This window comes from Anomaloglossus baeobatrachus, chromosome 1 (genome assembly GCF_048569485.1).
Source record: "Anomaloglossus baeobatrachus isolate aAnoBae1 chromosome 1, aAnoBae1.hap1, whole genome shotgun sequence".
Classification (NCBI taxonomy): Eukaryota; Metazoa; Chordata; class Amphibia; order Anura; family Aromobatidae; genus Anomaloglossus; species Anomaloglossus baeobatrachus.
Genome location: NC_134353.1, coordinates 765,432,608 through 765,456,286, shown reverse-complemented (window position 1 = coordinate 765,456,286; position 23,679 = coordinate 765,432,608). Strand labels below are relative to the sequence as shown.

Below are 23,679 nucleotides of genomic sequence, written 5' to 3'. Positions count from 1 at the left end.
AGATGCATGCTCAATAGCTTAGAAAGTTAGCCATACCCTACATAAGTGATGTTGTCTGTGACAGAAAAACAACAAGACTAGGTGATTATCTGACAACCTTTGCTTTGTAAATGAAATCAAAATGGAGTAAATTGCCAGGTACCTTTACTTGATGAAGAAATAGCAGTTAAAAAAACACATAAAATCACCTAAAAATGTCGTTTTCTGACTTTTCCTTAGGTTGGTCAGATGAAGTTGGCAACGTTTAGTCTAACATTCAAAATATATCCATTTTTTAGTTATATAATTTTTTTTTTATTTTCCTCACCACAGTGTAAATCAGTAATTAATGCAATGTAAGAACTCCAAGAGAGGTGCACTTCATGAATGATGGCTCACAAGTGGGTCACAATACTTTTGTTTTATGTCTATAGTGGAGATGGTGTGATTGTTATCCGTAAAGCCATTGCTTGCTATATGTAAGTGTTCTCGAGTCCACAACCACTCTGAGTACCAGTAGGAGTCTCTTGTTGAATTTGGATGTACGTCTGTCTCAGGCTAATGCCCAATACAGGATCACATAGTACTTGCAGATTACCCTCAGATTACTTAACTCCTAAAGGTGATCCATTTAGTTTTTTCTCCCCTTCCACCCACCAGTGGTAGTGGAAATGTTATCTGTACATAAACTGTTTGACTCAGACATAGATTGAAACACCATAAACTGCCCTTTATCCCAAACATGGAGGTAAGGAAAACATTCCCCTGCCTGATGCTCATACTGGAAGAATTTGCATCAAGAAAACCACTGAGCAGGCCACAAACATTACAAATACAACCTGGTGGAATGTAAATTATCTCTATTTAAACAGAAGTCCTTAAAAACATACTTTAATGATATATATTGAAAACAGTTATGACAAACAATACATTGATACATAAATACATAAGGTTGCAATAAAAAAATTAAGGAAACAATAGGGGCCCTTTTACCCTATATGTTTCCCTGCAGCGGAAGTTGGCACCTTAAACTATTACAATATGGCACCCTGCTCAACAAGGGCTGCCTCTATATATCCCTATACTCGACTAACATAGTTAGCTACTAATATTGTGTTAGAAGAAAAACACTTCCAATCAGGACAATAAGGGAAATTAGAGATTCACCACATGGAAGTAAAGTTGATTGGATTCGATCAAAAATCAACCCAATTTTTGCAGTATATATGGCTGTAAATAATTCAAATGTTCATCAATAGAAGTAAGGTTGGCTAGATAATACAAAGATCAACTCAATTATACAATCCAGATACTCATTATAGGAAAAGTTTACATATAACTTGTGGTGGGCAACAGACCCCAATATTGCATCTGCATAAAGTCTACAGTCTATTACAAAAATATGCTTAAATACAGTATCACTGTTCTAAAGAGTGTTACTTAGCTTAATAACACCAGCTCAATGTTTTTGGGCCAGTCCCTTCCTCTTTTGGTCATCAAGGGGTATATCAGGGGCATCCCATGATAGGGCACAAGATTGGTAGTGGTACTACAATCAGTGCCACAAACCCTGATGCCAAAGAATGAATACATGCCTAGAAGTCTTAATATATATCAATAAAGTATATTTTTAAGGCATTTTGTTTAAGTATAGATAATTAAGGGCCCCTATTAGATGTTACAGTAGTTTACAATTTTTATCATGTAAATTACCAACATGACATGCTCCACAATAACAAAAAGGTGTGAGCGCTCCACTCTCTAATAGACTCAGTATCTAGATTCCGAAATCCTTTTGTATTCTCGGCACCAACTTAACATGCCATAAAATAATTATGATCTTACCATTTGCCGTCATCATATTCACTAGTCACAATCCTAAGACTTCCAAATTCGAAGTCCCTATGTGCAGCGGCTGCTGGTTTGGGGATGAATGTGAAACTTCCATTATTGACATGTTGATATACCAGTGTATAGAGATATTGCCAAGAAGGTGACCAAGAGTCAGAATATGGCTTTCCTGAGGACAGGAATAATAAAAAAAGAAATGTTTACAGAACTAGAGTTCTTTATGCTACAAGTACAGGGTTAGGGGCAAGTCATAATACACTGTGTGCACAATAATAGGCAAGTGAGTTTTTTGACCATATCCTTATTTTTATGCAGATTTTCCATCTCCAAGCTGTATAAACTTCAATGCTCATTGAATGAAGCATATTAGGTGATGTGTATTTATGTAGGGAGGATAAAAGCCTAAGGATATCAACACCCTTTATTAAAGTGTGAAGAATTATTAAACTATTTAGCACAATGAGCCAAAAAGAGATCTAACTGACTATGAAAATTAAAAAAAATTGTTTACAAGTCTTACAGAGAGATACAGCACTCTTGAAATTGATAATGAGGAGAGATCACAGAACCATTAAAGGATAAAAACATGCACAATAATTAGCAATGAGAAGAATCAAACATGACGCGACCAAGAACCCATTATGCTCCAGTGCTGTTATATTCCAGAACAGAAACCTCTCTGGAGGGTGCAGAAGTACAAGATGTTCAGTGCTCAAAGATACGGCAAAGTAAGAGAGGATGAAAACCAACCACCACTGGATATGACACAGAAGTGGAAATGCCAAAATTGGGCCCAGAAATATCTGAAGACAGATTTTTCAAAGTTTTTATGGCCTGATGAGATGAGAGTTAAGGCCGCTTTACATGCTACGGCATTGCTAAAGCGATGTCGTTGGGGTCACGGAATTCATAACGCACATCCGGCCGCGTTAGCCATGTCGCTGCGTGTGACACCTATGAGCGATTTTGAATCGTCGCATAACGTGCAAAATCGCTAATCGGTGACATGCCCCCCCATTCCCAATTATCGTTGCTGCTGCAAGTACGATGTTGTTTGTCGTTCCTGCGGCAGCACACATCGCTATGTGTGACACTGCAGGAACAAGGAACCTCACCTTACCTGCGTCCACCGGCAATGAGGAAGGAAGGAGGTGGGCGGGATGTTATGTGCCACTCATCTCCGCCTCTCCACTTCTATTGGGTGGCTGCTTAGTGATGTCGCGGTGACGCCGAACGAACTGACCCCTTAGAAAGGAGGCGGTTCGCCGGTCACAGCGACGTTCCTAGGCAGGTAAGTAGTGTGACGGGTCCGAGCGATGTTGTGCGCCACGGTCAGCGATTTGCTCATGGCGCACAACCGATGGGGGTGGGTACCCACGCTAGCGAGATCGCAGCGTGTAAAGCGGTCTTTACTCTTGATGGCCTAGATGGATGGACTCATGGCTGAATCAGTAACAGGCACAGACCTCCACTTTGATTCAGCTATCAGCAAGCTGAGGTGGGGTACAGTCATGGGCTGGTATTATTAAAGGGGTGGTTCACCCATATTTTTTATTGTCTAGATCGATATTATATTGAGAAACAATGTTTCTCTCCAATATCTTGTGTTGGCAATAGTGCCAGTGAGAAGCGCTATTGCAGACCGCTGTAACCCGCTCCGGTGACGTCACATCAAGTGCCGAACACGTCACATCCGTGCGGCTGGCTGCATTCTTCCTGACTCACTGAGCTGTGAGAGGTGTTTTACCGCTTGTCACAGCCCATCTACTCCCTCCTCCCTCACAGCAGAACGCTGAAAACAGGAGACGCGCTATGCTGTGAGGGAGGAGGGAGGAAGGAGGAGGGAGCAGATGGGCTGTGACAAGCGGTGAAACACCACTCACAGCTCAGTGAGTCAGGAATACTGCAGCCGGCTGCACGGATGTGACGTGTGCGGCACTTGACGTGACGTCACCGGAGCGGGTTACAGCGGTCTGCAATAGCGCCTCTCACAGGCACTATTGCCAACACAAGATATTTGAGAGAAACATTGTTTCTCAATATAATATTGATCTAGACAATAAAAAATATGGGTGAACCACCCCTTTAAAGATGAGCCAGTTGGACTTTTTGGGGTTAAAAATGGACTTATAGGCAACACCCAAATGTCCTGCCACTTTCTTCAAGCTGCAGTACAGGAAAAAGTGTGCATTGTTCAAGAAAACCATGATTTTTATGCAGGACAATTTTCCATCACATGCATCAAAGTATTCCAATGCTTAGCTAGTCAGTAAAGATTTTAAAGATGACACTATTAAGAATTTGTTGTTGGTGCTATCCAAAAAGTTGATCATCAGTGGATTGGGGCTGGGGACAATTGAGTGTATGGCATTCGATACGAGACCATCAGATGCGAAATGCTATTGATCCTCGGCTCCTGCTCTGCTGCAAGCATGAGCCGGGTGTCATTATACTGTGATCTGATCCTGAGATTGAATCACAACTGTGGAGGAGAGGGAGGGACTAATCTCCCCATCTCCTCCATGATCAGCTGATGCGATTATTGCACTGCACTCCGGTGTCAACCGAGTGCAGTGAAATATTTCACTTGCACCCTTAGACTTGAATCGGTGCGAGTGAATACAGATCAGATTAGACCCGCAGCATGCTGCGATTGTTTTCTCAGTCCGATTAGGGCTGAGAAAAAAATTGCAGATGGGAACGACCCCATAGAGTAACATGCGTCTGAGTGGAATGCGATTTTTTTATCACATTTAACTCAGCCCGTTATACTCACCGTGTGTCCTAGCCCTAAGAAACTGACAGACTCCATGGATGTAAGGATCATGCCTGTTTTGAAAATATAGGTGGTTACAACAGTCACAGGTTTGTTTTTGTTTTTCTTTTTTTACATGTCAGAAATGTATTTTTGTACATTTTGAGTTATTTGGTTATTATTCTCACTTTATCAGAAGGAAATACACAACTGAGATGGAAAAATTTGTTTTCCATTTAGTAAGATAATTTTGCACACTAATAGTTGCCCAATTATTCTGCACACGTAGATATTTTCCTAAGAAAGACAACATCAATTTCACGTTTTTAAATATTCAAGTAAATAACCTTTTGGTTATTTAACCGTAATTGTTTAATAATAATAACACTAATTATCAGAAATACATATTTCTTAATAACTGTTCACACATTGTAGATTTGTCACTGGAGCAGCAATCTGAAAAAATAATTTTAGAGTTTTTCAGCCAACTATATAGGGATCAGCTATTATGTTGAGCACTTTAGACTAATTATGACCCTTGGATTAGATATTTACCTGTTTCTGTGTAGCCCCAGACTTCAATGTCTACTAAATCTGATTGCAAGATTTCTGGGTTCCACTGAACAGTCAAGTTGCCTCCGACATTCGGTGTCCCGTAATACTGCCACTTAGTTTCATTCACCAGAATACATTTTTCTGACTCTGATACCTTTCCAGGATGAACTGTAATAAAATACTAAATATCTTAATGAATCATTAGAATAGTGATTAGAGCAGTATCACTAATAATAAATTTACATATTTCAATAACAACGGTGGTTTCATATTTTTCCCGCTTTGATGTGTTTTATTTGGACGTCTGTCGAAATGTAGTTTTGTATTTGGAAAAGCTATGATGATTAGAGAAATGTCTATGAAAGGTTTCTTAAAATTATATGTAGAACATACATATAGATATAATTTTACAATATAATACATATAATTTTAAGAAACCTTTCATAGACATTTCTCTAATCATCATAGCTTTTCCAAATACAAAACTACATTTCGACAGACGTCCAAATAAAACACTTCTATCAACTTCTTCCATCAGTGCAAAATATGGATTTCACCAACTACAGAACGCCATTATCTTCTAGCTACAAGAGCTGACCAAAAATTTGACCGCTTCCATCAGTGTATATACAGAGAACACAGAGATAAAAAACGTGAGAATGGAATAATAACCTGTAGCTTGTCTCCCCACTGCCCCATTGCCTCTATATACAGTGCCTTGCGAAAGTATTCTGCCCTCTTGAATTTTTCAACCTTTCCCCACATTTCAGGCTTCAAACATAAAGATAAAAATCTTAATGTTATGGTGAAGAATCAACAACAAGTGGGACACAATTGTGAAGTTGAACGAAATTTATTGCTTATTTTAAACTTTTTTAAAAAATAAATAACTGAAAAGTGGGATGTGCAATATTATTCGCCCCTTTTACTTTCAGTGCAGCAAACTCACTCCAGAAGTTCATTGAGGATCTCTGAGTGATCCAATGTTGTCCTAAATAACTGATGATGATAAATATAATCCACCTGTGTGTAATCAAGTCTCCGTATAAATGCACCTGCTCTGTGATAGTCTCAGTATTATGTTTAAAGCGCAGATAGCATCATGAAGACCAAGGAATACAACAGGCTACAAATGTCTGGTGGCTGGTCACCACCATGCTATGAACGCCTGATCTTGGTTTGCAATATATTCCTCCTGTTGGTAGCTGTACACATTCAGTTGCCTCACCCTTTCCACAGGCATTGCTAATTAAGCACCATACTTGGATCTGGTCCGCCTTTATCAATGGTTGCTGTCTGGCACTGGGAGGGTCAGTTCTGATATAGTCCTGGTATGTGTAGAGCTTGCTCCACATGCTGGGACCTGGGCTGGCCTCTATCCACAATTGCCTCTTTTGCAACATAGAAGCGGTTATATATACAGGTTACAGGTATGTGTGCTCCATTATGGTTCTGCTTTTAACTTTATCTAGGAGGCCGCATGGCACATGAAATACAGAATATAGAGTAGGACCCCCCTATTGAGATTTCCCCACATTTCAGGCTTCAAACATAAAGATAAAAATCTTAATGTTATGGTGAAGAATCAACAACAAGTGGGACACAATTGTGAAGTTGAACGAAATTTATAGCTTATTTTAAACTTTTTAAAAAAATAAATAACTGAAAAGTGGGATGTGCAATATTATTTGTCCCCTTTTACTTTCAGTGCAGCAAACTCACTCCAGAAGTTCATTGAGGATCTCTGAGTGATCCAATGTTGTCCTAAATAACTGATGATGATAAATATAAGCCATCTGTGTGTAATCAAATCTCTGTAAAAATGCACCTGCTCTGTGATAGTCTCAGTATTATGTTTAAAGCGCAAATAGCATCATGAAGACCAAGGAATACAACAGGCAGGTCCGTGATACTGTTGTGGAAAAGTATAAAGCAGAATTTGGTTACAAAAAGATTTCCAAAACTTTAAACATCCCAAGAAGCACTGTACAAGCAATCATATTGAAATTGAAGGAGTATCATACCACTGCAAATCTACCAAGATCCAGACGTCCATTCAAACTTTCATCTCAAACAAAGAGAAGACTGATCAGAGATGCAGCCAAGTGGCCCATGATCACTCTGGATGAACTGCAGAGATCTACAGATGAGGCGGGAGAGTCTGTCCATAGGACAACAACCAGTCGTATACAGCACAAATCTGAAATTTATGGAAGAGTGGCAAAAAGAAAGCCATTTCTCAAAGGTATCCATAAAAAGTGTTGTTTAAAGTTTGCTAAACTAAACATGGGGAAGAAGGTGCTCTGGTCAGATGAAACCAAAATCGAACTATTTAGGCACAATGCCAAATGATATGTTTGGCGTAAAAGCAACACAACTCATCGCCCTAAAAACACCATCCCCACTGTCAAACATGTTGGTGGCAGCATCATGGTTTGGGCCTGCTTTTCTTCAGCATGGACAGGGAAGATGGTTAAAATTGATGGGAAGATGGATGGAGAGAAATACAGGACCATTCTTGAAGAAAACCTGTTGGAGTCTGCAAAAGACCTGAGACTGGGACGGAGATTTGTCTTCCAACAGGACAATGATCCCAAACATAAAGCAAAATCTACAATTGAATGGTTCACAAATAAACGTATACAGGTGTTAGAATGGCCAAGTCAAAGTCCAGACCTGAATCCAATCGAGAATCTGTGGAAAGAGCTGAAAACTGCTGTTCACAAACGCTCTCCATCCAACTTCACTCAGCTCGAGCTGTTTACAAAGGAAGAATGGGCAAGAATTTCAGTCTCTTGATGTGCAAAACTGATAGAGACATACCCCAAGTGACTTGCAGCTGTAATCATAGCAAAAAGTGGCGCTACAAAGTAAAGGGGATGAATAATATTGCACGCCCCACTTTTCAGTTATTTATTTTTTAAAAAGTTTAAAATAAGCAATAACTTCCCAATTGTGTCCCACTTGCTGTTGGTTCTTCACCATAACATTCAAATTTTTATCTTTATGTTTGAAGCCTGAAATGTGGGAAAAGTTTTAAAAATTTCAAGGGAGCCGAATACTTTTGCAAGGCACTGTAGCTATAGTGGTCCCCGCTAGAAGATGGTCATAACTGTGGATCTCTTAGCCATTAATAATATCTATATATTTATGTGTTGGTTTGTTTAGGTCATTTTTTAATAATAATGAATTAATAAAGATACATTTTTTAATAGTTTGATAAGGTATATGCTTGCTGGTAGACTATGCTCTGCTACAAAGCATTTTTCTAAACCTTTGGTCACTGATGTTGTTAAGACAACCCGTAGTGTAATATTGCTGTGCTGTCATGACCTGGAGCACATGCATGTAAATTTCAGAGCATAGGACCTGGACAATCCAATCAACTGACAGCAAAGTAATATACTTTTTACAGCATTTGCTCAACTAGAAAGGTAACCAAAGTCAAAATGCCATGAATAATGAAAGAGCTCATACAGTACCTGACAGCCATGTGCTTGAGTGAGGATATGTGCTTCCTCCATCTGTGGACAATTCAAAAGGAATTCGCCCCGTCTCATACAGTAGTGGTGACACACAGTGCGCAGTACCATCCACATCCACATAACCTTGTACAACGATTTCATTATTAAATCTAAAAATATAAAAAAAACACAAGTGATGTAACTTTTAAGGTTATAAGAACCTAATTTCAATTGTAAATAGTGTCATTGTTTGGTATATATGATGGAGATTTATGTATTAAGAAAAGGACAGTAAATGGGGCAGTATTCCCTCCAGACTGTGTAATCATTCACTCCAGACAATGTCATATAATGCACTCACTGATCTCAATAGAAAGTTATTATGACCCTTGCCTTCCAGAGCTTAGGCTGGCGTCACACTGGTGTATGACTCGCATGAGTACAATGAGAGAAAAATTTGCATTGCCCTAGGCCCAATGTTAATCAATCGGGCAGCTCATATCTAAGAGATTTCTGCAGCTGTAATCAGACTGAGGAAAAAAATGATAGCTTGCTGTAATTGTCTGTGAGTCTCGGCTCACTTGCTTTTATACATTTCTATGGGTGAGAGTGAAACATCGGACTGCACTCGGATGACATCCAAGTGCAGTGCGATATACGCACAGACCAGCAGTAGAGGAGATGGAGAGATTTCTCTCTTGGTCTTCTCCACAGCTGTGATCCTTTCTCAGGATCGGATCACAGTTACTTGACACTTGGGCCATGGTCATACCAGAGCCTGAGCTGAGGGTCATTAGCATATCAAATTTGATGCCATATGCTAATGTGAGAAACAAACACCATACCTTCATAAGAGTGTCAAATAAAGACACTAGCCACAGTGAACAGTACTTCTCTAACAGAGCCTGCCTCATTCCCCCTTATAAAACAGCCAGTAATAAAGCCCCCATAACAGCAACACCTATAAACAGTCAATGGCAACCTGAACTTTGGTGCTGTAAAATGGCTGTACAATGGTCCTAGTAAGGACTAGGGAGCTGCACCAGGAAGCAAAATGGGGTAAAGAGGAACACAATTGCACTACAAACAAATGTGGAAAGGGAAATGACTTAAAATTAAAAAAAAACCATAAAATAATAATCTTGAACAAGGACGTGGTGGTCGAAGTGGAGGAGTGGTTGATTAGGGGGTGTAGGTGAACATAGCGGTGTAGTTGGAACAGGTAGAGGAGGAGGTAGCCAACACTGTTTTAGTGGGTTTTTTTTCTTTTTCTTTTTAAAATTGGGAAGGCCCAAAACATTGGTAATGGCAAATAGAACAAATAAGCTGCGGTGGAGCATAACAATAGCTGGGTGTGGCTGGTATACTTATCTATTCAGCCAAAGGTACAGACAAGTCCTGTGGGATCCCCACCAGGTTAATTTTAATGAATGTGAACTTGTCCCCATTGACTGTGCACAGGCGCTTGTTGTTGTCTGTGATAAAACCTCATTCCATGCTAAATACACATTCCAACAGTACACTTGCTGCAGGGCAGGCCAACTCCTCCAAGGCGTAAAGGACAAACTCAGGCCACAAGGCCAATTTGGAGACCCAGAAGTTAAATGGGACAAGCCCATCACACTGTATGTGGAGACATGTGGTCACGTACTCTTCTATCATGTTGTTAACACTAGAAGTCCCAGAGAGGGGTCATTTAACATTTCTACCTTTGGAACCCAGAGAGGGGTCAAATGACCTGAAGGATTTTAGCTAACATCCTATAATCACCGTCTTTTGTTCTGTAATTAAGGCCATTACTGTCGCACCACAGGAGGTTGTTGTTTTCCATTGAGCCATTTAGTTTCTAGTTAGTTCTATTCAGTTTGAACTAAGGGTCATTTGACCCTCTTTCAGGACTTCAGGGTGGAGCTCGAAATTTCTGGGACTTCTAGTGTTAAAATGCTGCCTGGTGCTAATACGGACCATATCAGCTGGTGGTACCGGATGTTGTGGCGTGCTGAGGAAGGTTTTCCTCAGTTCAGCTAGGTTATCCCTCCCTTTTGAGGTGGTGCTGGTGGCCCAGCTGCGTTGGCGACTTCATCCCCTTTCACTGCCTTTTGCTTCCACTGAGGCCCTCCGTTGCAGGGAGAGAATGTGGTCAGTAGTGAGTCTACCAGTGGACGCTTGTATTTCTGCATTTTGCGATCCTGCTTCAGTTGCAGAAGTAAGGATGACACGCTCTCCTTGTAGGGGGGATCCAGCAGGGTGGCCATCCAGTAATCAGCACTGTTAACAATCTGGCCAAGTTGGGCATATTTATACAGCCAGGTCACGTGCAGCCATGCTAAAACATGCTGCGTCCAAAACGCTGGCACTCTGGATCATGGGCATGTAGCCTAATAGGCTGGTCACATGACACCTGCAGTGAATTTCCTCTGAGCAACATGGACTTGAACTGCTTATTTCCCCATGGATGGCAAGTTCAGGAGGCAGGGGAGAGGGGTGTCTAATACCTTACAAAGTTCCTTATAATCACCTGTACTATTGACTCCATGTTCTTTGTTTCACATACCTGCATTTCACTACTGAGCTGGTTTTAAAAGTCACATTCACAATGACAAAATCTCTTCCTCCCATCAGCAAGCCAGAATCCGGAGCGATACGGACACAGAAATGGCTGAAGTCTGGACAGCAGTTGTCAAGTTTCTCACAGGTTGCGTGACAGGAGCATTCATCTAGGACTTGTCCACAGTGACTTGAACAGGATCTAGTTCCTACACATAAGGCATATTTTAATATATAACACTTTCTAACAAATTACAAACATTTACTGAAATATAAATAATTCATCAAATATTAAAATTCCAGACGTAGAACTATTGGGAAACATACAGTATCCAGTGTGTAGAGTAGAATGTATCAGACATGCTGCAATAAAATTGCAACTTATACAACAGTCTACAGTAGTAGTCTTGGAAAAAATTTGCAAATACTCCTGATTATCAACAAGTAAACACTGTGCAGAGCTAGTAGACTGGCTGCCATATTGTACACGTAATAAGGCTGTGTTCACACACTGCGTTTTTTACCTGCGTTTTTGGTCCGTTTTTGGTCCGTTTTTGCTGCAGAAATTTCTTGAGAAATTCTTGTAACCTTTCTGCAGACATTCCCCAGCAAAACCTATGGCAAAAAAAATTAGCTGTGCACACACTGCGTTTTTTTCTTAAGAAAATTCTTTCAGTAGATTTTCTTAAGAAAAAGAATGAGCATGTCACTTCTTTTCTGCAGCTAACTGCGTTTTTTGCCATAGATAATTGGCACAATAACGCAGGGAGCAACCAGCGGTAAAAACGCACCAAAAACGCACCGAAAACGCACCAAAAACGCACCGAAAACGCGGCAAAAACGCAGGTGCGTTTTTGATGCGTTTTTTAACGCAGGTGCACTAATCCTTCACTCTTAGGCTGTGTTCACACACTGCGTTTTTTACCTGCGTTTTGGGTCCGTTTTGGGTCCGTTTTTGCTGCAGAAATTTCTTGAGAAATTCTTGTAACCTTTCTGCAGACATTCCCCAGCAAAACCTATGGCAAAAAAAATTAGCTGTGCACACACTGCGTTTTTTTCTTAAGAAAATTCTTTCAGTAGATTTTCTTAAGAAAAAGAATGAGCATGTCACTTCTTTTCTGCAGCTAACTGCGTTTTTTGCCATAGATAATTGGCACAATAACGCAGGGAGCAACCAGCGGTAAAAACGGACCTAAAACGGACCTAAAACGGACCTAAAACGGACCTAAAACGGACCTAAAACGCAGGTGCGTTTTTGGTGCGTTTTTTAACACAGGTGCACTCTTAAGAAATTTCTTAAGAAATTTCTTAAGAAAAATCATTTTTCTAGTGTGAACATAGCCTTAAGAAATTTCTTAAGAAATTTCTTAAGAAAAATCATTTTTCTAGTGTGAACATAGCCTAACACCGCATCAGCATTGACAGCAAGAGCGCCACAGCTAAAGCTTCAGTCACATCCAGGAGACCGTCACATTGCCAAGAGATAACCTTCTGGAAACTCATTGCAGAAAAGAAAAGTGACATCAGAAAAGGAAAAAGGTGTTGCCGAGGAATGTGGCATGGCCGAGAAATATTGTGTATGCAATTTAAAAACATCTACCAAGGAAAAACGTTGAAAAAAGTAATTATACTTTTAATGAACTTTTCAAAATAAACTGTCCAGCGTGTACAGGAGAAAATGGGATTTTCGTCGCGCTCACACCACAATGCTCGTATACATTTAATTTATGTCTTTTTTATTCTATGTAGGTACAGGTCAACGCGTTTCAAGGGACTCAGCCCTCTTCATCAGGACAGAAGACCAAAAGAACATAAATATAGTCTGGTGTGTGCGCAGCGAAAATCCCATTTTCTCCTTTATACCTAAATTGCCTTCCTCGGGGAGCTGCAGCTAAGCACCTTTTCGGCTGCTATAGGGGTTGTGACTGGCACAACCGCTATAGGTGAGTGAACTTTACTTTTATACACAAGTGGTTTTATCAGTTAAGACCCTATTGCCCTGTTCTTTTCTCTTTATTCCTGTTACACCGTGTACATGAGGAATAACATAATTTCTGGTCATTATATAACTTGTATTCAGCATTATTGCCAATTTTCCCCTCTGCAAGCTCAATCTCTTAATTTGCAGCTGACTCTGGGCTGTTGGGAAAAGACTAGCTGCTATGATGTCTCCGATGAGGGTGGACCAGTCGAAGCATAATCAAACGCGAAACGGCCGTCATCACTTGTGAGGAGCCTGCACCTAGTCCCTCTCCTGCCTTTTACCCTGCACTTGTTTGAATAAAGAGGATTTTCGGCACAGTGGACGAGTGCGGTCTTTTTCCTTTCTGGATTATTTGGATTTATCCTTCTATTGGGACGAGCACCCCACTGCCCGTGGATATCATGCATTGGAGCTAAACTCCTAGCAAACGTGCGGTACCGCAAGGTAATACCCAGTGGTGCGGGACTGTTTCTTCATTATGATGTACTGAACAACATAGATGTGAATCTAGCTTTGGGGAGAGGTAAAATACTTCTCGGAAAGCTCAGCATGATTTTCTTATCCCTCCTGCTGCTTGTTTTCTCACTCTAGTCTTCACTCCTCCTCCACCCTTCCCTCTTCATTGCATATAATAGTGGGTAATCATCATAAGAGTAGGTAGAATCATGGCAGACGCTGTTGTGTAAAAGTCCTTGCATTATTATACATCCATAAAAGGTGAGCGAGTCTGAGACCAGATGCTGGCACTCCAGAGAACAATGGCCGTTTCGCGCTGCTGTGCTTCTATGGGTCCTGAGAACCTTCTCTTATGATGATCTTCGCTGGACTGGTTCCTTTCTGGTGAGCACCTCTGTACAGAGCCTTGGTGGTTATTGTCGCTCTTCCTGTCCCTAACAGTATTGAATCAGGTGACCACATCTGTTTTCATTGTATAATAGTGGATAAAACCTAACATCTCTATGTTGGCAATCGATCATGTTTTACGCAAGACAGCATTAAGCTGGTTTTCTTTGAGCTAATGGTGAGTTCAGTAGCTGGGTAGTCAAAGACTTGGCTCATAAATGGAGAAATAAGCATATTTTTCTGATAAGATGTATTATAAAGTTTGGTATATTCAACTGTACTATTAAATTATGGAAGGTTTCTTGATAGAGCAGTTTAATAGTTTAAAAAGTACTTCTCATACCTTTTATACACATCGTTTGTTCGCCAGACCAGTTACCATCAGCTTGGCATGTTCTCTGTCTAGATCCAGTCATCACAAAACCTTTGTTGCAACTTAATATGATGACAGAACCAACTAAGTAACTTGTCCCATTCTTTGTGCCATTTGCTGGTGGAGCAAGCCTGCCGCAGGTGACCACTGTAAGAAGTAAAGGAAATAAAGTAAGGTCTACAAAATAATACATGCTAGTTCTCTTCTTCTTATACATTGCTATCCTTGGTTACATGCAGCCCATTATCGCTACAAGGTAACACTACAGGACACATCTGGCAGCTATCCAATCTATTTACCCTGAGGATTGAGGGGATTATTCCAAATTTAAGCCCAGACTTGATATTTGATCATAAAGTGTCCATGTGTTGTAGCCTAGTCCTGCTGCCATCAAACTATCTCAATAAAATGAATTTCTAATATGCCAGCAATTGTTTAACAACCACACATACTGGTGGCTTAGGGGCTGTTCACAACTGCGTTGTCGTTTTTAGCATAAATGGAGACTGCATAGTGGACTTAAGGCAGTGATTGTCAAGCACTGATATAAATGGGTCCATTGGGTCCCTCCATGGTGTTCGTTGTTTCAACTACAGAGCCTCTGACAGACGTAAAGAGAGAGTCTTCTCCCTTCTCCAAATTTCTAGGCAGCCTCCTACCTTCTTAGACAGCCTTATTCTATACAATCTCCTAGCCATACATATGAAATATTGTACAGCACAAACTCCAATTAAAGCTCTGGATACACCTTATATTGGCAGTTAGGAAGAATATAGAGTGGCTTACAAAAGTATTCACCTCCCTGGCATTTTTCAAGTTTCGCTGCCTCAAAACCTTGAATTTCACAGGTTGTTTATGGGTTTGCATCAGTTCTTGTAAAGAGCATGCCTAAAACTGTAAACATTTGTTTTTCATTTTATTGTGAAGTAAATAAAAAAATAGGACAAAATAACTGAAAACGTCAGTGTGCATAACTATCCCCCCCCCAAGTCAGTACTTTGCAGAGCCTCCTTTTGCTGCAATTACAGCTGCAAGTTGCTTTCGATAAGTCTCTATGAGCTTTTCACATCTTGTCACTGAGATTTTTGCCCGTTCCTCAAGGCAAAACTGCTCCAGCTCCTCCAAGTTTGATTGTTTCCTCTGGTGGGAAGCAATCTTCAAGTCTGACCACAAATTGTCAGTTGGATTAAGGTTTGGGCTTTGACTAGGCCACTCCAATATATGTACATGTTTCCCTTTAAACCACTCGAGTGTTGTATTAGCAGCATGCTTTGGGTCATTGTCTTGCTGGAAAGTGAACCTCCATCCCATTCTCAAATCACTGATAGACTGAAACAGGTTTTGCTCAAGAACATCCTTGTATGTATGTATCACTGTTTATCTTCCCCTTGACTTGGACCATTTTCCCTGTTCTTGATGCTAAACCAAATCCCAACAGCATGATGTTGCCACTACCATGTTTCCCTATGGGGATGGTGTTCTTGGGGTGATGAGCTGTGTTGGTTTGGCACCAGATATAGCGTTTACCTTGGTAGCCAAAAACTTCAATTTTGGTCTTATCTGACCACAGCACCTTCCTCGTTACATGTGGGGAGTCTCCTACATGTCTTTTGGCAAAATCAAAACAAGTCTTCCAATTTTTGGCTGTAATTAAAGGCTTTTTTTCTGGCCACTCTTCCATAAAGGCCAGCTCTAAGGAGTGTATGGCTCAGGGCTCTTCTCCACTTGTGTTTACAAATTCACAGCGACACTCGGCTACAAATGTGAGTCGAGTGTCCTGTGTATGTCCTACGTGTGGTCTGCGTATGGTGTGTGTTTTTTTCCTCACATAGCATCCGTATGACATGCGAGCGTCATGCGAGTGCTATGTGAGTGTTTATGCATACCGCATCAGACTGGCTACCGGAGGAATCTCCAGTAATACCAGGCCTGGCCGCGGTTACCTGCACTAAACCCCGGATCTGTCACCTGAGCTCCAGAGATCAGCCCGGTCTGTCTGCAGCTGTGCTGAACTGAACAGCAATCGCCAGTAAATCAATCACTTAGCGCTCGCTGTTCAGGCTGCACTCTGGAGCTCAGGTGACAGCTCCGGAGTTCAGTGCATGTTACCGCGGCCAGGCCTGGTATTACTGGAGATTCCTCCGGTAGCCAGTGTGACGCGGTATGCAAGTGTCAAGGATCCGTGTGACATGCGTATGCCATCTGTATGACATGCACATGCCACCCGGATTCTGACTTTTTTCTTGCTCTCATAGGCTTGCATGGGGGTGCGAGAGCTGAGACTCGGTGAAATCGCAGCATGCTGCGATTTCACCGAGAGCACGAGTCGTGCCGTTAAAAATTTAGCAAGAGGACACGGACTCATTGATTAACACTGGTGCGAGTGCGATCCGATTTTTTATCGGATCGCACTCGCACATAGAAATCGCAAGTGGAGAAGAGCCCTTATTGTGGTTGTACAAACAGATACTCCAGTCTCTGCTTGGGAACTCTGTAGTTCTTTCAGGGTTACCTTTCGTCTCTGTGCTGCCACTCTGATTAATGCCCTCCTTGTTTGGGCTGAGAGTTTTAGTGGGCGGCCCTCTCTTGGCAGGTTTGTTGTGGAATCATGTTCTTTCCATTTGATGATAATAGATTTGATGGTGCTCCGGGGGATCAGCAGAGATTGGGATATTTTTTTTAGAATCCAACTCTAATTTGTACTTTCCAACAACTTTGTGTTTGACTTGTTTGGAGATCTCCTTGATCTTTATGGTCTTGGTTTGGTTAGTGGTGGCTCTTGCTTAATGGTGTTGAAGACTCTATGGCCTTTCAGAACAGGTGTGTACATACTGACAGACTATGGGACACTTAGTACTGTCGCATCACACATAAATCAGATTACAAAAATATTCAAACACAGGTGGTAATGTAACAAAATAGGTAAAAAGCAAAGGGTGTACTTTTGCAAGGCACTGTGCACAGGTGGTGGATGCAAATAGGTTATGAAAAAAAATGAACTAAGATGCTGTATCAGTGCCACCTTTTGTGCCAGAAAACATTGGTAAATGGGAAGTCAAGAAGTCTATTTTAACTCCATTTCTCACCTGTTGCTAATCTGCCTGGTGTGCGGCCCCTACATACATTGATGTGATGGAACTTTCTTTCTCAATTTAATTGTGAGGCAGCTCCAGCCATAACGCAGAGAGAAGCTAATCTTTTTTGGGCTACATATGTAAAGTAAATGTGTGCAGCAAATATGGTTCTTGAAAAAAAACAGATACAGATTTTTTACCTGGTAGAAGACTGTTCACCAATGCTTTGTGACTGCTATACGACATCTTAGTAGCGTTGCCAATTATTAAACTGTTTGTTGTTAAGACATCAAATCTGCAGAAGTTATCTTCACCGCACAGGTTTTTGGCTTCTTCAGTCAAAGAATCATTTTTACTCTCATCAATTTCAAATGTCGGAACAAAATCTGGGTCGTGTTTTAGTTTATAGCTGTTGATAAGTTCAAAAGAGTCATATTGAAAAAGTGAGCTTTCTTCTGTCACAGCCCCTGGAGGAGAGAAGTGACACATACCGGAAATTTATTAATGTTATTTCAGTGTAAGACCAAGATCTTCCAATGCATTCATTTTTTTGTTACTTTTACAATTTCTTGTTTAGGCTGCACAGATGTGACATTAACATGGTTCATAAATATAAGAGGGGTTCTGCCATATACCGTATGTGCATGGAGCTACGATCGCACTGGTTCACTAGCAGAGTCGTCAAAATCATCAGCAAATGTCAGCTATATCTCATAGCTGACACGCTGCAGTAACGTCCATGATTGATGCTTCTGTCAATTACGGGCGTTTAAACCCTTTGATGCCACTGTCAGTAGCGACAGTGGCATCAATCTGTTTATTAGTGGGAAAGAGCTCCCTCTTTCTTCCAATCGGTACAACGCAATCGAGACTGCATCACACCGATGGTTTCCATGGTAATGACAGATAGGCAGCAATTGGTAATAATATTTAAAATTTAACTTTTAATTCTATTTCTTAAAATGACTCAATGTCTAAAATATTTTTCACCCGTGAATAGTGACCACACAAATAGACGGACACAAGCAAGTTGAGTATTCAATTCAATAGGTATACAGAACCATATTAGAGAAAGAAAAGTCAGATATCCAATACCCTCATAATCAAGGGGTAGTGTAGTTACATAAATATATCCGATTTTTTACCTCAAGTTGCCTTTTATCATCTGACAGAAGCAGGGTCTCATATCCCACCCATCTTCTCTGACAGAAAAAATATTACCTTAATAGGGCATAATATACATTATCTATTCAGCCCAATGAAACAGCTAGGATATGCTCAATAGCCCTCCTTGTTCTCTTCCCAACGCGTTTCCTCTTATCGATTCATCAGGGGAAATTACCATTTGGAGGCATTTGGAGGCTGTAGTATGTAAAAGGTATAATGAGCTAGTGACCAGTATATGCGGTGCTCAAGCAAAGAAAAAGACACTACTGTAAGAATCCCCAGATTTTTAAAAAGCGATATTACCTTATCAAAGGAGCATGGAATCAATATCATCCTAGATGTGTGTTTCCATACACACCGGGTCCAGGGACCGCGCTTCTTATGATGTCCACATGGATTACTAGGCCGCCGGCCTTTTTATCCGGTCTCAATTGGCCTCATTTTGAAAAACGCGCCCCATGTGACCCTGGTCACATGACCATCGAGTCATAGTATCGCGTCATCTTCCCCCAGCACGTGACCATCGCATCACGAAACTTGGTCACATGCCCGGGCCAGTTCCTGGCCAGGTGCATGCTGGACCAAGATCATGTGTATCGCGGTCACGTGATCGCTACTTGGCCGCGCCTCCAAGCCCAGCTTACAACAGAGAGCGTAAGGACCAATAGCGCTAGGAGAGGGCCGCGGTCATGTGACCTCCGTTCCGACCACGCCCCCAACCTTTCATTTCAAGACAATAGAGGGTGTTTTATGGAAATAGAAAACCTAACACATCTAAAACAATCAGCGGTTAGGCTTGTTCCCTAAAGGGGATATTATATGTGGAATATAAATCAGTTTGTTATTACAACAGTAGTAGAGTGTAATGCGATTTTCCCATATGTCAAATCACAGCCATAACTCCCTCATCATGTACATCCCATATAGGGAATTCAAGTACCAAAGGAGGGGAGGATTTTATATTTAAGTATAGTCTTTTTCTTTACTTAGACTAGGTGATATTAACAAGGACGGAGCCCCGTCCAAAAAAACGGCTGATCCAAACCAATGGATTCAGAACATGGTATGGTATTTTTTGGCAAGCTCCCGAAACAGCAGGGACAAGAAATTACAATTAAGGAGAGAAGTTTTTTGTGTGTATATGCATCTTGAAGGGTGGTAGAAAGTACTTTACTTACTAGAACAGCATTGGTCAACCCTCCAGAGAGACAGACTTTCCCCCCTTTTTCTGTCTCTCTGGAGGGTTGACCAATGCTGTTCTAGTAAGTAAAGTACTTTCTACCACCCTTCAAGATGCATATACACACAAAAAACTTCTCTCCTTAATTGTAATTTCTTGTCCCTGCTGTTTCGGGAGCTTGCCAAAAAATACCATACCATGTTCTGAATCCATTGGTTTGGATCAGCCGTTTTTTTGGACGGGGCTCCGTCCTTGTTAATATCACCTAGTCTAAGTAAAGAAAAAGACTATACTTAAATATAAAATCCTCCCCTCCTTTGGTACTTGAATTCCCTATATGGGATGTACATGATGAGGGAGTTATGGCTGTGATTTGACATATGGGAAAATCGCATTACACTCTACTACTGTTGTAATAACAAACTGATTTATATTCCACATATAATATCCCCTTTAGGGAACAAGCCTAACCGCTGATTGTTTTAGATGTGTTAGGTTTTCTATTTCCATAAAACACCCTCTATTGTCTTGAAATGAAAGGTTGGGGGCGTGGTCGGAACGGAGGTCACATGACCGCGGCCCTCTCCTAGCGCTATTGGTCCTTACGCTCTCTGTTGTAAGCTGGGCTTGGAGGTGCGGCCAAGTAGCGATCACGTGACCGCGATACACATGATCTTGGTCCAGCATGCACCTGGCCAGGAACTGGCCCGGGCATGTGACCAAGTTTCGTGACGCGATGGTCACGTGCTGGGGGAAGATGACGCGATACTATGACTCGATGGTCATGTGACCAGGGTCACATGGGGTGCGTTTTTCAAAATGAGGCCAATTGAGACCGGATAAAAAGGCCGGCGGCCTAGTAATCCATATGGACATCATAAGAAGCGCGGTCCCTGGACCCGGTGTGTATGGAAACACACATCTAGGATGATATTGATTCCATGCTCCTTTGATAAGGTAATATCGCTTTTTAAAAATCTGGGGATTCTTACAGTAGTGTCTTTTTCTTTGCTTGAGCACCGCTTATACTGGTCACTAGCTCATTATACCTTTTACATACTACAGCCTCCAAATGCCTCCAAATGGTAATTTCCCCTGATGAATCGATAAGAGGAAACGCGTTGGGAAGAGAACAAGGAGGGCTATTGAGCATATCCTAGCTGTTTCATTGGGCTGAATAGATAATGTATATTATGCCCTATTAAGGTAATATTTTTTCTGTCAGAGAAGATGGGTGGGATATGAGACCCTGCTTCTGTCAGATGATAAAAGGCAACTTGAGGTAAAAAATCGGATATATTTATGTAACTACACTACCCCTTGATTATGAGGGTATTGGATATCTGACTTTTCTTTCTCTAATATGGTTCTGTATACCTATTGAATTGAATACTCAACTTGCTTGTGTCCGTCTATTTGTGTGGTCACTATTCACGGGTGAAAAATATTTTAGACCTTGAGTCATTTTAAGAAATAGAATTAAAAGTTAAATTTTAAATATTATTACCAATTGCTGCCTATCTATCTATTCCTGGTAATAACCATTTCTAATCATGGTAATGACAGTCCAAAATATGGCAGCGCGGTCACCTAGGTAGAGTGGCCAGTAAGGTCCTGCCTTGAGCAGGAACTCTAACATGCCTCTTGCCTGTGTGTGACTGACTGATATCATACCCTGCACTGCAAAAGCATTACAGAGTATTGAAACGCCATATAATTAATTACCAACAACCTACTACACATGGTAGACAGTATACTGCTACCCAGTACATGGATAGTACATAGGATTAATGGATATATCAAAAAACTACCACTGTGCAGATATGGACTAATAAGGGCTAGTCGCAATATTTAACAGAAAACATAAAGAGGACAAACGACATGCTAAATGATGAGGCACCTTTACTGTGGAAATATCGGGAGCGTCCACTAGATGTCACTGGAACACCCCTTGCCATAACCTGATGCTGGGAGCCACACGAGGAGACGCTGGGTGCCAAATGAAAATGGGGGGGACGGTCACGGTCCCCCCCCGTTTTCATTTGGCACCCAGCGTCTCCTCGTGTGGCTCCATAGGGAGTATATATACTGTTGGTTTTGACTGGTGGGAAATTTCCCCTGTCACGTTATATGTACATGCTGGTTATGGCAAGGGGTGTTCCAGTGACATCTAGTGGACGCTCCCGATATTTCCACAGTAAAGGTGCCTCATCATTTAGCATGTCTAGCAACTATATACATGTGGGTTCTGTGACCTTGCTTGGGGCTTTTAAGTCCTGTATTATTCATGTTTCACCCTTTACATGTGCACTTTTCTACAAATAAATTTTCATAAAATTATCTGGGCGTTTGGTCGTTTGTCCGCTTTATGTTTTCAGAGTATTGGAACAGTAGTTGGAAAAGTGGATGTACCATAATAAGACTAAGTAATAGTGAAAAGGTGTTCTAAAATGTGATAATATAAAAGGAAACGTATGATAAAAAAAGGGGGGAAAAATAATTTGGAAGTAAAAATGCTCTTTTTCTGTAAAAACAAAAGGAAAAAAGTACACATATTTGGTATCACCGCATCCAGAAGAAAACACAATTTCTAAAAGTGTCAAATCATTTAACCTGTTTGGTGAACACCGTTTTTTATTTTCTTCATAGTTCATACTGACACACAAAAGATAAAAGAAAAGTGATCAAAAAATTGCATACGAAAAAATAGAATCAATAAAAACCTCATCTTATCCCGCAAAAATCAAGCCCTTATATGCTCCGTTGAAAAAAAAAAAAAAAGTTAGAGCTATCAGAGTATGATGGTGAAAAAACAAATTGGAAATAGTTTATTTTAGCGTGTAAAAGTAGCAAGACTTAAAAAACCCTATCAAAATGAGGTATCACCATGATCATACCGACCCAAACAATAAGGGTGGCTGACCATTTTTACTGCATGGTTAGTAGTATGAAGTAAAATTAATAAAACATATTTATGAATTTCTTATTTTTGTTCAGGCTGCCACCCAAAAATCAAAAAATCAACAACAATCAAACAACGTTATGTATGCGAAAATGGTAGGAAAAAATACTTCATCTCATCCTGCAGAAAACAAGCTCCCACACAGCTCATTCACTGGAAAAATAAAATCTGTAGCTCCCAGAATATGGCAATGTCATAAATACTTTTTTTTTGTAAATCAGTGTTTTAGTAAAATTATGAATTTATAACCCTGGCATCACTGTAATTGTACTCACCCAAAGAATGAAAGTGGTTTTCCTATGAACAAATTTAATTTTAATCTTAATCAATAGATTTTGGAATAATAATAAGTTCCACAATTGGATGTGTTTAAAAAAAAAATGTTCCTGTGCTGAGATCTTATATCTGTGTCCCTGCTATGTACTGTGTAATGTATGTGTCTGACCGTACATTGATATGGTCTGATCATACCACAGCTCCTGGGCAGGGGAGGATGCAAAAGAGATTACAATCATTACAGCACGGGATCATAGCTGATTCTTTTTGAGGTAAAACATTTCCCTGCCTGTTTTTAAAAAATGTTTTACCTCAAAGAAAGTATTACCGTATTTTTCGCTTTATAAGACGCACTTTTGTTCCCCCAAATTTTGGGGGAAAATAGGGGTGCACCTTATAATCCAAATATATGGGGGGAGGCGTATATATATATATATATATATATATATATATATATATATATATATACACTACAGAGTCCAGGGGAGGTGGGGCCAGCCCTGGAGCGGTGCTGGGGGCAGGTGAAAGCTGTGGCTGGCAGCGTTAGATCTCCTGCTCCCGCTCATATAATATGCACTGCCGCTGTCCATCACCGTGGTGCTGAAACCGCACCGTGGTGACGGGCTGGGGGAGCTGTGCATATTACATGTGCCTGAGCCCCCCTTTGAT

At 40.8% G+C, this 23,679-nt stretch overlaps 1 protein-coding gene across 1 annotated transcript in view; it reads right to left on the bottom strand.

Annotated features, from left to right (window-relative positions):
• Positions 1-23,679, bottom strand: part of SUSD2 (sushi domain containing 2) — a 384,373-nt gene that overhangs the window by 135,350 nt on the left and 225,344 nt on the right. Inside the window, exons 13-18 of the mRNA XM_075324313.1 lie at positions 17,626-17,892; positions 14,322-14,498; positions 11,159-11,360; positions 8,623-8,774; positions 5,141-5,308; positions 1,825-1,999 (exon numbers count right to left, since the gene is read on the bottom strand). Coding sequence (XP_075180428.1) covers positions 1,825-1,999; positions 5,141-5,308; positions 8,623-8,774; positions 11,159-11,360; positions 14,322-14,498; positions 17,626-17,892 — 1,141 coding nt within the window. The remainder of the gene's footprint in view (positions 1-1,824; positions 2,000-5,140; positions 5,309-8,622; positions 8,775-11,158; positions 11,361-14,321; positions 14,499-17,625; positions 17,893-23,679) is intronic.